Source organism: Acyrthosiphon pisum, chromosome A3, assembly GCF_005508785.2.
Source record: "Acyrthosiphon pisum isolate AL4f chromosome A3, pea_aphid_22Mar2018_4r6ur, whole genome shotgun sequence".
Classification (NCBI taxonomy): Eukaryota; Metazoa; Arthropoda; class Insecta; order Hemiptera; family Aphididae; genus Acyrthosiphon; species Acyrthosiphon pisum.
Genome location: NC_042496.1, coordinates 24,303,257 through 24,322,591, shown reverse-complemented (window position 1 = coordinate 24,322,591; position 19,335 = coordinate 24,303,257). Strand labels below are relative to the sequence as shown.

The following is a 19,335-nucleotide window of genomic DNA, read 5'->3' as shown; positions in this document are numbered from 1 at the left end:
TATTAGTTTCTCGTAAAAAAAAAAACTACCTGATTAGATATTATGCTGAATAATAAAATAATTCAAACGACCACAATTTTTAATAGGTAAAAGACAATTCAAATATTATGAACTTAAATTTTTTTCTAATCTAATTTATGAGTTTTGAGTCACTTTTGATTAGCAGATCAAAATATAACAATATATATATAATATATGTATTACACATTTATATACAAAATGTTGTATATATATAATTTATGTATATATTTATGTATATATTTACGCGTGATGAATGATGATCGTGATGTTGAATAAAAATATATAGAAACTTTAATGGAATAATATACTTATCTAGTTATTGTATAGGTACTACACCGTAAATAGACTAGTGCAGTATAGTACTAACTTAAAGTTCTGTGGATTTTCATTAAAAATATATTTCATATTAAGGCATTATATTAGCGATTATTATATATGTAGATCTATAGATACATTTGAAGACTTACCTCTAAGACATTATTTTATTAATTTAAACCATAAATAACAAAATATTAATAATGCTGTATTTTTATAGTTAATAATTTGTTTAAAATTTACAAGCTAAAGATATTGCGTTTTATGGCCACAAAATGACAGCTATTACAACAAATAAATGGAGTTGGGATAATTTGATAAAAAGTAAGAACATTTTTATTATTTTTATTGTTTTTGTATTTTTACTTACGCATTTTGACAGTTATGTTTTATGCAATATACCCCTGTATATTTAGATTGAACTGTATTGTACTTTAAAATTTAGTACTTAAGTACTTAATTGTTTTTATATTCTAATTTATTTTACAAACGCATTGGAAAGACGTGACATTTTTAAAATTTAATGTACGCCAATATACACCACCTTCAACAACTACCAATATATTATTAATTAATAATAATTATTATATTATTCAATTAAAATAATATATAATTTTAAAAACAATATAGATTTATGAATACGAAAGGTAGGTGTTGTCGGTGTTGATATAAACTAAGATTAGCTCATGTACCATGTACGTGTAATTAATGTGTAACATCGGTACAATGGCTTAGATGTTCTGTGTCTCACACATCCGGATAAGTCTTGGACACCTGACATATTCATGACGTGGACGCAACGTTTTTTCACCCAAGTGCTAACTTATGGAGAGATACCAAAACATGTAGCGTTTATTATGGATGGAAGTTATGGCGAGAAAAATTGTATTTCTGCGCAAGAAAGCTATGCAAAAGGGTGAGTTAGAACTTTTTCTAAAATATTTTTAAGTGATCATATTACTGCTTTGCATCGGTATTCACCATTAGGTCGTCATTGTTTTATTTAATTTCTCTGTCAATAGCTATTGTCATCTATTAGGTATACCTATATTCGCTTTGACGTAGGTAACATTGAAATGGCAAGGATATATTTATATTATAATTTTATTAATTTATTAACCTATATATTATAATAAATGTATTATACTACTGATATTACAAAACTTAAAACAAATGCTCTTAAAAATCGTTTTTAACATATAAATAAATAAAAATGATTAAACAGAAATCTATTTGTATTATTTAAATTTACGTAATTTGGCGCTATCACGATTGATGCAAGTCGTAAACCGTAATTAAAACTAATTGTATAAATAATATATGATAATGGTTGTATTTATATGATATATATGACATATTATGATGTATCTATGTATTATTTATAGGTTTGACAAATTAGTTGAAACATTACAATGGTGCTTACATTTGGGTATAAAAGAAGTTACCGTGTACGCATTCAGTTTACATAACTTTAAGCGAACCCGAGAAGAAATCGATGCATTGTTTGAGGAAGTAAAAACATTTTTAGAAGAAAGGTAATATAGTTTAGTGACTGATAAAATGCTAACTTTTATTATTAACAACCTATACTTACCTAATCTAGAACTTAAATGTAAAGACGGAAAACAATAACATATTGGTGCATCATTTAACCTTTATATCTAGGAAAGTACAGCGTATCTGTATATTTCTATACATTTAGAAGAACACTAATATTATTCGGTATAATATATAGGTAGCCTGCAGGTAGGTACAATAAATTTAAGGTGTCCACAGATGGCACAGCGGGTAGAAAAGTATACCTGACCCGACTAAAAATCGTCTAGATTGATTCACCCACTACCATTTCTGGTTATTATATTACCTAGTTCTACTTATACATATATCTAGTTTTGGATGGTTTTTGAATTTAAATGATTCTAGAAGTAAGCAATACATTAGACATTAACATTTTTAATGGCAACAAAGCATAAATATTTTATTTAGAAATATAAATCTAAATTTATTGTTTATAGCTAAATTACCCCATCGTAAAAAAAAAATGAATTTACTATAATAGCCAGTTGGTATATGAGTAAAATATTAAAATATATTATTATGATAAAATAATTAAAAATGTAGATGGCGGATGCCTATTTATGCTTAGGTTACATATATTACCTATACCAATCTATATATTATAATAATTTATGTTTATTGATTTGAATTCTGTTATTAGTTATTACTTAAATATTATAGTTATACATTTATTATAATTTTGTTTTAGAGATAGGTTGAATGAACTAGGCGTATGTATTAATTTTTTTGGCAACATCAAAAAATTACCTGATGATTTGGTTAAATTATTCGCAAAATCAATGCTTATAACAAAACAAAACAATAAGATATCATTAAATGTTGCATTTTCTTATACTGGTGAGTTAAAATTATTGCATTTGAATTCTAAATCAAACACTTAATTCATTATTAGATAAAATAAAATATATTATATATTATACCTAATTTATAAATTATAATACCTATAATACCTATGTATTATGATTTAGCTGGTTAGGTATAGGTATAGGTATAGGTTACCTATAGGTACATACCTAACTATTATTTAAATTATTTTCAGGACATGATGAATTAACAAATGCATTCAAACAAATATCTCATGGTATTAAAAATAATAATTTGGAAGAATCAGATTTATCAGTGGAAATTTTAGATAGTTGCATGTACACTTATCCGTCCCCACCCCCTGATTTATTAATACGCACATCTGGTGAGACCAGACTGAGTGATTTTATGTTATGGCAGGTAAATTAATAGTTCTTGAATATATGTTTATTAGATAAACTGCTGTTTCAACTAATTTTTTTTATTTTTTCAGTGTTCTTACAGCTACATTTATTTTACATCAGTCTTATGGTCAGAACTTACTGCGTGGGACTTTATGATCGCTATTTTCATGTACCAAAGAAATGTCAGAGCATTTATACGTTATAAATTACCTACTAAAAGATTGAGTTCAAGGGCTGAACAATTTGTTGAAAAAGTACAACAGAACCGGTTAAATATTCTTTATACCATTGCGTGATAATATTATTATTGTTTTTTTTTTCTTAATTTATCAAGATGTATTTTATTTACATAGTAATTATTTATTTACGTATTTGTTATTTATTTTTTGTTTTTTTACATTACGTACTGAGTACTGACCTGTATCGGACTCGAAGTATCGAACTTTGATACGATTATACGATCAGTATAATATATTGGTAGGTATAACTACATACCTATGACCTATCTACATAATTACTATAAGTACGAAGTCGGAAGTATTACATATCACCGTACTAATACGTATAGAATTTTTTTTCTTGAAAATCTTGATGTGTCAATACCACAATGACAATATGACACCGTAGTCCGGATACGGATCCACCATTCACCAGAGCACAATATAGAGACCTGGACCTATAGAGAAAATAGAGAACCTATACGAGTAGTCGTGCAATAGGTACAGGATATAATAATAAACAATAAACATTTTAAGTTTAAACTTTTAATATTTCTGATTAGGTACTCATTAAGACCTCTTCATTATAATTTATAAGTGAATAATGATAAACCCGCTGAACTGTATTGTGTGTATTTACCTATTATTACTTATCGTTATATAATATTATATGATATATATTATTATTAACTATTCAATTTAGTCTAATCTAATAAATTATTTTATAAATCACCTACAGACGGCAGACGCCAGACAATAAATAGATTACAATTTACCATTGCAGGTCGTATTATACTCAGGTGCGTAGCCAAGAGATTTTTTTTCGGTGGGAGAGGTTTCTTAACTTTTGAAATGGAACTTGAGGTTTTTTTATACATCACTCACTCTCCTTCATGTCATCAGTCTTTATAATAGGTAATAATAATATTACTGTCAAATTTGAAATAGAACCATAATATGACAACATATTTTGTAGAAATGTTCATCATATCTTATACTTACATATCTCAATCTCAGAGCTTACATATTATTATATTTTACACACCACACTCCACATTCGTCACTATGTAGTCTACACATTACATTTAACCAGTGGTGTATTTTCAATTTTTTTGTGGGTGGTCTAAAAAATAAGTAAGTGTATAATACTAAAAAATACATATGATTAGATTTCGGGACTAATTGTTGCACCCAAATTATCAAAATATGCAGCTACATTTTTATATTACTTTCAAAAAATGCATATAACATAGGCATTATAATTTTGAAAGTAAAAAAACCCAAAAAAATCGAGTAAGTGGATGTTTCTCTGCTGTACAGTAGGTTACAACTTACAAGTTGCACTGTATAATGGATTGTATTAAATTTGAATTCAATGATATAATATCAATATATATCATTGTATTCAAAAAACGATTCTGAACCTAAAAGAACCTATTTAATTTAAAAATTAGGTTCAGTTCGGTACTTTATTTATTAAAAAAAAGGTTTCAGTTCTTAATATTTTAAAGGTTCCGGTTCCAGAACCAGTTCTTTTAGGTTCAGTTCCAGTCCCTGGTTACATTACTTACTATTGGTTTCTGTTTTTGAAAAGAAATTGAGGGTTTCAATTAAAAACGGGCCTTACATTTTTCTTATTTTTGAGAACGGCTCTTTTTTTTTCTTTGAATTTCTGATACCCAAAGTTTTTTTCATAAAATGTTTACAGTTTTCTTTAAGCTTAAAAAAATTGATTTTGGATTAAACTCCCTTTTCCAAAAATAAGTCATTTTTTAATAAACACTGGAATAAGCGACTTTTGAAAAAAAAACAAATCAATTAATATCCATCATAAAAGAGTATTCCATCAAAAATATTTTCCTGAATTAATTGTTTCTGACAAACATTTCCCCAAAAATTAAGCACCACCGTTGACACCGGCCATGGGCGCCTATAGTTCCTCGTATCAACTACTTGTTGAAACCGGCGTTCAACGTGTTAAAATTAACAACGAATTTACGAATGACTGTGTAATATCTGTTATTATTTTTCTAAAATATGTTATAATTTATACGTCATAATTTATGTAGATGACTTATTTTTATTTTCCATAAACTTAAGAATACCATTATACCAACGGCGCCCGGGGCATTGAATTTAAAGAAAATTATATTTAATATCTTTTATATATAGATTAATAAATTGTATTCATTATACCGTGCTTAAGGCCTGCAATCTATAGTCTACATGACTATTATAATATATAAATTATTATTACTATTATATAATAGACACTAATTATAGTACACAGTATAATACCTAATACAATATACATAAAAATATAATATTATCAGTGGTTTTTTCGTAAAAAATCTATACGTTAATTTATGATCTTAATTCAATGATACAAATATGACGATATATGCAATGAATTTAAAATCGCAAAACCATGAGATTCAACCTTTCAAAAAGTAGCTCACTTCGCTATTTGCGAGGCTCTCATGTCATCTATTTACAAATCCCCAAGCTTTATAAAAACACATTTTTTGTTACTTGGTTTTGTTCCTACATTTTTATTTTTCACAGGTCAGATTTAAAGTTTTTACTTTTATAACATTCAACTTGATAATTCTCTTAGAAATTCTATTATTACCTACTCTGTGGCGGCAACTCAAGCGGTTTACTAAAAAAATTTCAATATTCACGGTCATGAACAATGAATAACTATAATACCTACCAATAATACCAAATACCAATACGTACCTATTGTACACTTTTACGTGGTAATAACCAATTCTAAATTTTTAATACACGGTTCTAATTAAATGCCATAATATGACAATAAATAATAATATAGAATACGCGTAACTATTGCTTTATTATTTTGAATTTTAAGGTAGGTATACCTACCTACTAACCCTACAAGCATATACCTCCGTATTTATACTATTTTCACGGAGTATATACGATAATTCTCCTAATGGTAAATGGGTATCCTCTTAATCCGTATAACCTCAAAAACCCCACTGAATATTATTGTTGAAACTGTGCTTTATAATTTATACTATAGAGTATATGCACGAGTAGGACAGACCTGGAGTACCTATGTTTAACATAGGCGCAAATAGACAAATTATTTTGGGGGGGGACTAAAGCCCCTCCTATATTTTCTAAAAATTATATATTATGCTCAGTACTAATTATCGACTTTTGAACTGGGGGGACTTGACAGAAATGTGAGGGGGACTAAGTCCCCCCAAGTCCCCACCTATTTGTGCCAATGCCTATGTACCTAAAACTGTACAACTATAGTCCATAGGTGAAACTAGAAAATTTTATGAGGACATGCCAAATAATGAAAATAAAACGACACGTTTTTTATTTAAATTTTAAATTTTAGTGTGTTATCCAGCCATTGACCGGGCCGACTCGACGTAGTTTCACCCTTCATCCGTTATATGGCTACAATAAGTGTACAACACAAACACCACAACCATTAATTTTTATAGGTACTCGTGATACAAGATAAAACCACGAATTAAGAATGATGTAATTGAGCATATTTTAATAATTGGTGGTCGCGAGTCGTAACCTACGAAAGTCGAAAAGTTCATAAATCATAATAATAAATTACCTATAAATAATTTATGGCTGGTACGTCGTCTACTACAACGTCTTGTCTCTTCATACAGTTCACGAATAATTATTAATGTGGCAGTCGCGAATTACAGTGCCGCCAGTTTACCATTAATTATCGACGCCCTTGGTCTTACCCATCCAACTTGAAACACGTATCAGATATTTTTCTAGGTTTGGTTTTTATATCTCAAGTACCAAGTTTTGTAACGTTTTATCAATTTCGTATTTTCGTGTTTTAAATATTATTGTGATAACATTAAATTTACGGGCCACGACCACCTTGACTTCGGTAGTTCAGTATAAATAATATAAATATATTAAATCAACAGGCGCTTTTTAGTTTTTAAACGTATTCCGGTTTTTGTACTTTGTCTCAGGTTTTTTTCTCTTCACAAATAGTGTCCATAATAATTCATAATACCTACTCGTTCTTCTTGTTTTATACATGCGCTCGGCACTATTATTAATTGGGCGTACATTAAATTTGATCGTTATTAAATTTAGTGCATAATAATGTACTTTTTGAAGAAAATACCTAGATAAAATACCGGTCAAAGGTCAACTGCACGGTTATAAACTTGCAGCGTTCGTACAATGGCTTAGATGTTCTGTTTCTCACACAGCCGGCCATGTCTTGGATACGCGACAACTCTATGACATGGATGCAACGCTGTTGCGCCCAAATTCTAACGTATGGAGAGATCCCGAAACATGTGGCATTTATAATGGACGGTAATAGACGTTATGCGAAGAAAAAAAGTGTTGCCAAGCAAGAAGGACATGTACGAGGGTGAGTTGGAAAGTCTAAAAGTACTATTTTAATAACATTTTAGTAGCGTCTGATTTGCTTTATGTTCCATCATAATATATCTACGTATTATTTTTCTTTGTCATTAGTTTTAATATAGTATAATCAAATTTGCATAGATTTATTTAGTTAAATTTTTTAATTTTCTAATATATGGGCATACCTATTATTCTATATAATATACAATGTGTTTGTGAGTAGTAGTGAGTAATAGTGAGTTAGTATTTTTGAAATAGGTACCTATATTACGTTGTACAGCTAAGTTATATTTTTCGGTCTGAGGTTTATTTATATGTACAGACTAAGTCATTAAGATTTTATAAATGTGCTTGTTTACTAAATCCGGATCAGCTTATGAGCACTTTGAAAGCTTCATATAACAAACCTAAGTAATTTTCGGTTAGGCTTGTTTAGGTTCTACGCCTATGAAGTATAATATGGTTTAAATGCTGTAAACTCAAGCTACTTATGAGATATTGGCATATTTTATTCACTTTATATGTACTAAAGGTAAATTGATCAATAAATTCATTGATGTACATTCAATATATTTTTTGCAAAAAATAATATTTTGTAACTAAAATATTTTTCTAGTTGGTACCTACCTATGTTATTAATCAATAATCATCAACTTAGAAATTCAGTGATTTTGTTAAAATTGTTATTTTTTGCTGAAATATCCAATTTAGGAACTAATTATTTTTGCCTAATTTAAGTTTTAACTTAAAAATATATTTGAAATTTGGTATTTACAGTTAGCATATAATAATCATATTTAGATAGTCATTATTTTTAAATGCTATATTTAAGATAGTTTAGAGTTTCAATTTTTATGATTTGGAACTTTTATTTTTAAAATGATATGGGTTGAAAGATTTATTAAACACTAATATTATTGCTACATTAGCTGTCAGTTTCACAGATTTATTGTGATTTATAGTTTTTATCTGTTTAATTATATAATATTTTGAGTATTATATCTTTCATAATGTACCTAGTTATTTTTCTACAGTATTATAGTAAGTATTAAATATATATAGGACATAGGTACATTATAATATGATATATGTATATTTTTAAATTTAGAATTCTATTGAGTTGCTAAGACGGCCAAGTAATATAGTACTTCTAATAAATAATTAACTGTCATATCTAACCAAATATGCCTGTATAATATTGTCTATAATTATTAATTATGTATATATTTTTATAGGTTTGACAAATTAGCTGAAACATTGCAGTGGTGCTTGCATTTAGGTATAAAAGAAGTTACTGTGTATGCGTTCAGTTTAGATAACTTCAAGCGAACACAAGAAGAAATTGATGCATTATTTGATCTGGCCAGAGAAAAATTTAAAAGACTTTTGGAAGAAAAGTAATATATTTTAGTTACTGTTAAAAATGAAATATCATAATTTTAAGTTATATTATTTCATATTTGATAATATCAATTTAAATGTAAAATTATGAAAACATTGATACATATTAATGTCTGTACATTTCTATACATTTAGCCAAAGATTTTAATATTTTTATAAACAATTCAGGGTATCCAGAAATGGCCCAATGTGCCCAATTTTTAGGTAGGGCACATTCAAAAATTGTCTAGGTTAATCCACTGACTGCTATATCAGGTTAATATAATCAATGATATAATATAGTTTTGAATTAATGATTTTCGAAGTAAACGAGATATGAGACTATTTCATGTTAAGGATTATAAATACTTTGTTTAGAAACTTAAACCTAAATTTATTCTATATAGTTAAATTATTCTTTTCAAACAGTGTAACAAAAATGTTCACTCTATTATATAGAGAGAAGTAACCCGTGTCCTGACCAAATCGTGGTCGAATACGCGCATCTCCTACCTATTTGACATGTCGACGTTGCACGATCACGACCATCAACGGTCAGCAATGTTATATAGTAATACTATTAGTGTGTATAATGTTGTAAAGTGGGGGAAATGGGTCTTCGGAACAGTCTCTGCCGTCAGTCTGCATGCGCGTAGCCCATTTTTAACCTTTAATAATGCATTTATTTAAATTCTGATTTTTGTAAATTTTAAATATTCTTGAATATATTTTTAAATACTTACAATTTTTATATATTTAAGGAGGAATGTCCTATGGAGATAAAAATGGGTTGGACAGTGGTCCAATGACCTAATTTACACCATGATTTTACTCATGTTAGTTGTATTTTTGAAATTAAGAGCACGCCACACCCGCATGTGTTGTCTCTATCTTACAAACGAGGAACATACCAAATTTACGCTCAGCAGTTCAAGCCTTATGCCGTTAGCTTATATATTAGAGTGAATTGACCTATTATGAATCTTGATGGTTAGAACATTATCTGTATTTTGATGGAAGTTTTTTTACGATAATTCAGTTTTTAAGTTAGTTTTTGTGAGCATTATTACTTTAAATTTATTATACACGCATAACTCACTTAAAAACTGAATGATCGTAAAAAAAACTTCCAACAAAACACAAATAATGTTCTTACCATAAAATGTTTGGATATTTTAATATTTAAATATTATTATTATAATATTAATATATACATACAATATAATATAATAATATAATAATATTATATTATTATTTATATTTAATATATAACTTATATATTGAGTTTAAATTCTAATTGTTCCTTCAATAAACAAATAAACAAAAAAAATTTTAAATAAAATATGCAATAAAAATACTACCTAACATTTTATCATAAATCACATTACCTATTACATTTTAATTTACTAATTTCTTACAATTATGAATTATTTATAATACTATTTATAAATAGTAGTAAACCAAATTTAGTATATCTTATTATATAAATATTATACATAAGAAATGTACAAATATGTTTCATTGGTTTTATTATTATTGTAATAAATGGGACAGTATTCTTTTTGTTTGGTTTGGTTTTACAAACGTGGTGTTTTGCAATTTTTTGAAGAGGATGTTACACCGACATTTGCTGTCTTTGTCTTAGAAGTGCATAACATGGCAAACTTTATGCTCAGAAGATCACGTTTAATTCCGTTGGCTTACAAAATTAGAGTGATTGACCTCTTATAAAATTTAAAGGTAAAATGATTATCTAGGGCATCTCTTAGGTTTTTTTATTATATTTTAATTTTAAAGCAAGTTATGAGTATTTTAAAAAATTTAACTATTTGTACATCTTAAAATACTCAAAACTCATTAAAATTAAAATATATCAAAAAACCTATGAGATACCTTGAATAATAATCTTACCTATACATTTTATAGAAGGTCAATTCATTCTTATTTTTAAGCTAACTGAAGCTTAATGTGATCTGCTTAGCATACCATTTTATATGTTACACATTTGTAAAATGAAGATAATATATGTCGGTATAACGTCCTCTTAATATGGGTTGTTTGTCAGTGGATCTGATAAACCATTTTTTCTGCTCTTACAATACAATATACATGTATGTTTTGGCATCAGAAGCTAGAAAATGTTTGAACAGTTTGATAGTTTTCTGATATGTTGTTGTCTGTTTTTACTTTTTAGTTTTTGTGTTAATTTAAATTTTAATGTGTCAAAATGTCTTTGTCAATCATTAAATATGTATTACAAATTGCTTCTATATATTCTTATATATGGTATTCACTTATGTAAACATGTTTTTATTACATTTTTTTCTTATTGAGGTTTTAAATTTTTATAATATTTTGATCCATAGGTTGAAGTAAAGAAGTATAATTTGGCGGTAGAAACATAACTTTAATTGCATTATCTATATTTTTTATTTCATGTGGATGAGCATTATTCAAAATAAGTTAGAAAATTCTTCTGTGGTAAATTTTTTTTTGAAACTTATGCCTATTTAGCCATCCAGTACTAGTTTTAAAATTGCCTTCATTAAAGATTTTTGCTTGACATACTTTTTTTTTGAAAGATACAATGTATAATACTTATGCAAATTGTTTTACGAACAACACATATAGATTTTTTAAAAACTAATAAAAATTAAATATTTAATTGGTTCAACATTTTTATGTTAATTTGTTGATTATTATTTTGATGACTCACTAGTTGACAATGATTTCATTAGCTTTATAGTTGTCAATTAAATTTAAGATATTGAAGGAGTGGATTATTATACAAAAAGATTACAGACTGCTGTTTTTAAAAATCCACACCCCCTCCCCCCCCTAAAAAAAAAACAGAATCTGAATAAATGCATAATTAAAGGGAAAAATGGTAGTGAGCCCTTTTGTATTTATTCACTCAGTATTTATTTATGTTTATTGATTAAAATAATTTTATTAGTAGGGATTAGAATTTTGAGGCTATATAAATTATAAAAATCTTTTAAAATATAAAATAAATAATAAAAAGTAACTATGTGTTACCAATGAACTATACATTTTTTTTATTCGACAATTGTGGACTGATGTACAATCTACTTATTAACAACACATATAATATTATGTTCTATAATGGTATCCATATTAATAGGTACTTTAGTCTTTGATAGATAACTTGTTTGATAGAAGTTTTAAATCTAGCTCTGCTAAGTACCTTATCAATACGTCCAATGTCTATCCGCAATAATGATGTAATATGTGGGTACTTTCTAGTATATTATTTTAAATATAACATTAAGATGCATTGTTTTTGCAAACTCATTGATTAATTGATTAAAAAATATTGTTCATCCATTTATTTATAATTACTTTCAAACCGTAGATATTAATCAATTTAATAGTTTATTTTACAATAATTATACTAATAATTGAATGGTTTTATTTTTGTTTTAGAGATAAGTTGAATGAGCATGGTGTGTGTATTAATTTTGTTGGTAATATCAAAAAGCTACCAGATGATTTGATTAAGTTAATAGCAGAGTCAATGCTTATAACAAAACAAAACAACAAGGCATTTTTAAATGTTGCATTTTCTTATACTGGTTAGTAAAAATAATTGTATTTACTTTTTAAATGTTATACTTAAATTATAATTGGATAAAATTAAGAACAGGAGGACCTACATATGTTGTCCCTGTCTTAATATGAATTAATTTAGGGTTGTTTGTTTTTGGATTAAAGTGAATTGAACCGATGTGAAATATTAAGGCAAATTATTATCTATGTTCTCTGATTGGTTTATTTTCACCATGTTTTAAATTTAAAACAAGATTTGGGTTTGTAAAATATTAAAATTTAAATATTGGAAAATCCAATGAAAATACACAGATTATGTTTTTATCATTAAGTTTGATAGTATGTTTAATTTATTTTTCAAACATTTATTCATATGTTCATGTATAATTTATAATATTAATTTAATGATATAGGTACCAGTTAGTCAATGTAATAGTCTTATGCCAGGTTGTATGACAAATTGATTAATTTAATGGTTCAATACAATTTAATGGACCATTCATGGGCCACTAAATTACTGTTAAAGGGCCATTAGCTCACTATTGATTGATTCATTAAATGTTTAGTGATTTTTTATGCTATTTGGAATTACTGTTATAATGTTTAACCTAACTTACTTTTTGAAATCTACTATCATTCTTAAATGTCAAATAATATGTGAATAATGAACAAATAAAAAAAAAGTTTGACAAAACAAGGTATAATTTGTACTTGTTATTAGATTATAATTAATTTAAAATTGTATTATTAATAATTTAATTTTACTTATTTGCATTATATAAATCTACAATGATATTTAGGTATCATTGATTATAAATACTAGTATAATGTTTAATATTATAATGTATATACTATCATGTTAATGTATATATTAATAATATTGTAACCATTTTTTTTTCAGGACATGATGAATTAACAAATGCATTCAACAAAATATCTCTTGGTATTAAAAATAATGATTTGGAGGAATCAGATTTATCAGTTGAAATTTTAGATAATTGTATGTACACTTATCCGTCCCCACCACCTGATTTATTAATACGCACATCTGGTGAGACTAGACTGAGCGATTTCATGATATGGCAGGTAAATTAGTAGGTTTTGCAAATTTGTTTAGTAGAGAAACTGCTGTTTCAACTATTTTTTTTATATTTTTTCAGTGTTCTTACAGCTACATTTATTTTACACCAGTCTTATGGCCAGAATTTACTGCGTGGGACTTTATGATTGCTATTTTCATGTACCAAAGCAATTTTAGAGCATTTATACGTTATAAATTACCACCTAAAAGATTGAGTTCAAGGGCTGAAAAATTTGTTGAGAATGTACAGCAGAACCGGTTAAATAGTCTTTATACAATTGCGTGATAATATTATTATTGTTTTTTTCTTAATTTATAAAATTTTAATTTATTTACATAATAATTATATATGTACGTATTTATTATGTATGTAGTACATTTATTTATATATGAAAGTTATACAATATTTTAAATATTATTTTTTTAATAAGTCTATTTTTTTTACAATTGTACACATTTTGGTGTTTCATTTAATTCGTCACTGTTTTCACTGTTGAAATTTCCACATAAACCACATGTAAATCCACGCAATTTACTTTCAACCAACATAATGACCGTATGACCATAATGTTGAACTGTTATTCCAGAATTAATTTCAAGATCAGTCATTTCTTCATCCCATTTTTTCGCCCTAAAAGTTTTTATTTTTATAATAAATATTTATTAAAGTCCTAAAGTCAAAAATAGTGTACCTATAAATAAAAATATCATCTTTATTTTTCGGTGGGTATTGAATTCCAGTTGCGGTGACTTCAATTTCAGTTCCATTAATGTATATTTTTATGTCAGAATTCTCTTGAACCATGTCCATTACACTGTTTTGTGTCAATATTCGCACACTCTACAAAAACATAAATTCAAGATTTCATATACAATACCAATATAATGAAAAATGTATAATTCTATACTCACCAAAGTTGAATTAATAGTGTTCATTTTAATGCCTACTATAAAACGAGACAATGAAGAACAGTCTGCTAATGCTATTGTGTAGCAGTCTTGATTCAACTTGAAATTGTGTGTTGTTGAATTATCCAAACTCAACGCCGTCACAGAGTTAACTGCGCAGATGCCTAAAGCCACACGTTTTAAGTTTACTTTTTGTACATTTAAATTTGTATTACTTATTAAAATTAAATACTCACCCCGGGTAGTCCAAGGGAGTTTAGTTGGAAATGTAAATTTGACGGTGGTCATATTACCTTCGTCCATTACAAAATCAGAAAACAATGAATGCATCGTAATTATCATCCAACTTGGCAGCTAGAATTAGTTTAATAATGTGTGATTATTGCTGTTTAAAACAAGTTTTGGTTTTTAATTAGTATACCTGATGATTCATTTAACGTTTTTTATTCATTATTTCAAAAACTACTCACTTTTTACAAATAGGAGTACCTTTTTTTTCAATTTTTTTAAGTTTTTAACTTGTTAAAAAACAACATTCTTTATTATTTTTTATCGTCTTTATATTTCAAATTTTTTACTTTCCTTAATGGCAATGTGATTTTAATTCCTCATTCTAGAACAGATTATTTTTTTAAGTATGTTATTGTGTAAAACTCGAATTTTGGACTGATAATTTAAGAGGTGTGGTGAGCGGAGTGGAGTTGTATGTTGTACCTCGCTTAATGTTGGTCCACTCTCCACTATTTCACCCACCTAAACTTTAAAATAATATACCTATAAGTTATAACTAATAAATTAATTGTACGAAATTTGATTTTTATAATTTTATAGATCAAAATACTCTGAAATCAGAATAATATTTCGCCTGGCCTAGCCTATGGAATTAAATACGTGTGTTGTCATTTAGAAGAGTAAAAAACTTGAACAATACAACAACGGTAAAAAATTTAGTTTTGTGTCGACGTAATGTTATGTACAAGAAATATTTTTAAAAACGTCAGTGTTTTCTGAAATAATAAGTGTTTTACGTTAAATGGAATACGACCCAGTATACGATATCTCTTGTATATTTGTTTTATACTCGGGAATGTAAAATCAAATTTGTTTGGAATGTTAAAGACAAAATTGAAAATATAATATTATTATGATAATAATTTAGATGATAGGTATATCGTATGCGACTTTTGAAGCTAAAATGTATTATTACAACTATACTGAAAGAGTTGATAAACCCTTTTGAGCCTGTCCTAGTTCCTACCTCTATAGAGATATATCTACCAATCTACCTATAGTAAATAATTGTTTCTAACAGAAATCTATTTATCTATAGAAGAATATGCTATAATGTTATATTTCATTAAGCTGTTTGATAACCTTTATTAAGTTATTAAGTCATAAGTCATAACTTAGTATACTATTATATCTATTTACCACAATAGACACAATACAGTTAGGTAGGTAGGTACCTATTTTATATTTATCACGACGGTACGAGCGCACTCATTTTCTCGGTCAACTTTTATAACCACTTAGGATTTGATCTTATTTTTTGTCATTATATTTTCAATCAGTCGATTTTTGGTCTTGTACGATAATTTCTGTATGGCATAGCATCTAGCATCATCCACTTCCAGCCGCATAGTTATAGGTACGGTTTTACCATTATTAATATTTTAACGTGACGAAATATATTTGTAACGCGCAGGTAATTGGTATAGGTACCTAACTAATAACTATATCATACTAGATAACATAATAACTAATAAGTATGGGCGATTGATTTATCACTGCATATACATACACAGCTACAGCCTACAGTCGACATTCGATGACTCATTATAAAAGTTAGAGGCGTTAGAGAGCACTTATTCTAACAGTTGGGTTGAAGGATATTCGGAAATATCGATGGGACGTACAGCGGTAATAGAATCGCTCTATACGATGACACATAACATTAATAATAGGTAATATATTATATCATACACATGACACCTGTTGGGTAACAGCCGGAACTAGGATGATTTGATGGTCAGTACCGGATCTACAAATGATTTAAACCGGAGCACAACACGCTCCTATGGTATATGCTTTATGAGTTTAAAATTTTAAATTATCGCCCGGGGCATGGGCCTCGGTTCGCCCCTCCCCCTAGATCTGTTGACCGTCAGTCATTTAAACCATCGGTAGGTACCTACCCGGCTACACAATATCATTATACACCTAGATTTGATCGATCTATTATCGAGAGCCGTCAAATCTTCCGGAAAAGCCGGATGTGTTAATTATTATTAATATAATATATGATTACCTACAATATAGTGTCGTGTTCGGATAATAATATTAACATTCATTATAATTTATAATAATGTATGCTCACGTTGACGAATTGCAGCGATATGATTTGACTGGTGGAAATGTCGCTGGCGGTCTGCAGGCACGTGGGCGAATCGATGACGCACTGTTCGGGCCATTCCTCGCGGGCGTTCTCCGGCTTGATGGACACGAGCATGGTGGTGGCCGAATCGTGGTAGCCCCACGACACGGTGGCCTGTCCGTGCAACGGCGGCGGCGGGTGCAGGGCGCCGGACTTGCGGGACGGCAGTATGAACGACCCCTCGAACCGCAGCAGCCTCCAGTACCCATTGGTGATGGTGATGTTCCGCTCGCGGTTCGAGTGGCTCAGCTTGAACGATATCTCTTGGTTGCCATCCGCGATGCGCGCGTAATGCGCGATCAGGCCCCAGAGCGTCTGGTCGTAGTGGTTCATCGTGATGTGTATCGTGTTTCCCTCTTGGACGAACACGGGAACCACCTGTACAGGTAATTACGAGTAATGTATTGGACACGCGCTTTTCACGTGCAGTAGGTAGGTTCAGTGGTTGCAATTCACACTGACAGAGTGCTAAGGGACCATAAATAAAAAAACGTGGGCTGTCGTGCACTTAATAAAATTAAATCTTTATATAAAAACCAATACTCAATTATAATACGAAATAGATAGGTAAGGTAAAAGCTAAAATATTGAATAATCGTAAATCGTAATAACAGTACGTTGGCACAATATGCAGGGTGCAGTATATATAGGTACCACCTATGAGTAAACCACGTAATTAAGTCTATCTTTTTAATATACATAAAATAGGTATATTATATTGGTATATATAGGTACCTATATATTATACAAATTGGTGAAACTGGGAGTTGATATTTTTTTAAATTTTTTTTTTTTTTGGGGAGGGGGGGCGTTGCATATTTTATGTAGGTTACATACAATATTTTTTACCTATTGTGTTTAAAAGTGTAGTGGGGAGGAAGTGACGCCCTTCTACCCCACAACTAATTTACCAATAACAAAACTAAATCTATGTTGACACTAAAATAAATAGTGGTCCTTGAAGTATTGTAGAATTGTAAGGTTAGTGAAAATATATAAAGTTAGTGCTAAACCTATTATTATTATACCTACCTATGTATAACTTTAATTTATTTTATCAATATTTAAAGATGGGAATTAACTAGTTAAATAATTCTCTACTTATAGTTAATGTACTTAATATCTTAATTTACATTGTAGTTATTTAGTTTAATTAATTAATTAATTTAGCTAATTAGAGCTTAAAACGATAGGTATGTTTGATCCCACTATAAAATATCAAAGGGGACGAGGTAAACTCTCCACCCTTCCCATTTGACTCTCAGTCCCCAGATTACACATATGTATATTGTATATAATATATTACCTATATAAAGATTATAAGATTCCTTGAGAATAGATAGGTTATACATTAATATCAATATGTACCTAGTACTATAGGTACCTATATATTATAATAACCAATTTAATATGCGTCTTTTGAAATCATTTTTACGAGAATTTAATATCAAGTATTGAAGTATCAAGTATACACGGACGTTCGAATTATTTTTTTTCTTGTGTAGGTGGCTATTATATTATATACCTGGCATAATATAACCTCATAACCTCTACCTCCCTCCCGTTCATCACATACACTTAAAAACAAACCAGGTATAATATATTTATCGGCTTGTGTATTGTATGTATACACATAATAATGCAGGTAATAGAACAAAATATGTTATGTAAGTATTCGAAGACAAACCTGCAACGGCGACAGGGACAATACCAGACCACAACTGTCTTCTGGAGGAATGAACGTGAAATAGTTGGCAAGCGAATAGATGCCCAGCAAAGCAACACCGCCAGGTATGGCCCTAAAGAACAAGAATATAATTAGAATTTCATATTTCTTGCATAGATATAATTGAATATTAATAATGGTAAACTGGATGCAGGGACGGATTGGTATTTCGGATCAGCCCGGGAAAATACTTTTTTAACGGCCCACTTTTTGTTGGGAGATTAGGGGCAACTGGCAAGTGTACCATACTGAAGATAGTAATTTTTTTAGTATTTTAAAGGGTAGTCTACTGTATAATCAGTTTTATCATAAAATCAACCTTTAACAATAAAATGTAATAATAAAAATAATAATGAAATAACAATAGTATTACCTACATATAAATGTTACATAATAAAATGTAAGTAATTTTATATTTTTATATTTTATATTATCAGTTTTACTGTATCGATATAAAAAAATAACGAAAATACAATTACAATATACCTATT

The 19,335-nt window shown here is 28.5% G+C and overlaps 3 protein-coding genes across 4 annotated transcripts in view; 2 read left to right on the top strand and 1 right to left on the bottom strand.

Annotated features, from left to right (window-relative positions):
• Positions 1–362: 362 nt before the first annotated feature.
• LOC100164640 (dehydrodolichyl diphosphate synthase complex subunit DHDDS-like) lies at positions 363–4,115 on the top strand. Its single transcript, XM_001949799.5, has 6 exons — positions 363–660; positions 1,072–1,252; positions 1,722–1,871; positions 2,603–2,751; positions 2,954–3,138; positions 3,212–4,115. The coding sequence occupies exons 1-6, from the start codon at positions 612–614 to the stop codon at positions 3,416–3,418; spliced, it is 921 nt and encodes a 306-aa protein (XP_001949834.1). The 5' UTR covers positions 363–611; the 3' UTR covers positions 3,419–4,115.
• A 3,139-nt stretch (positions 4,116–7,254) lies between these two features.
• On the top strand, positions 7,255–14,140 carry LOC100161888 (dehydrodolichyl diphosphate synthase-like). The gene is given in 5 exon segments (NM_001162036.2): positions 7,255–7,748; positions 8,980–9,141; positions 12,572–12,720; positions 13,596–13,780; positions 13,855–14,140. Coding segments are annotated over 5 exon segments (864 nt in total). The 5' UTR covers positions 7,255–7,587; the 3' UTR covers positions 14,062–14,140.
• LOC100573020 overlaps positions 14,132–19,335 on the bottom strand; it is a 36,245-nt gene continuing 31,041 nt past the window's right edge. For both annotated transcript variants that reach the window (XM_029491380.1, XM_029491379.1), the window contains exons 15-20: positions 18,806–18,917; positions 17,062–17,496; positions 14,921–15,038; positions 14,688–14,848; positions 14,468–14,616; positions 14,132–14,406 (exon numbers count right to left, since the gene is read on the bottom strand). In XM_029491380.1, coding sequence (XP_029347240.1) covers positions 14,217–14,406; positions 14,468–14,616; positions 14,688–14,848; positions 14,921–15,038; positions 17,062–17,496; positions 18,806–18,917 — 1,165 coding nt within the window. In that variant the 3' untranslated portion in view covers positions 14,132–14,216. The remainder of the gene's footprint in view (positions 14,407–14,467; positions 14,617–14,687; positions 14,849–14,920; positions 15,039–17,061; positions 17,497–18,805; positions 18,918–19,335) is intronic.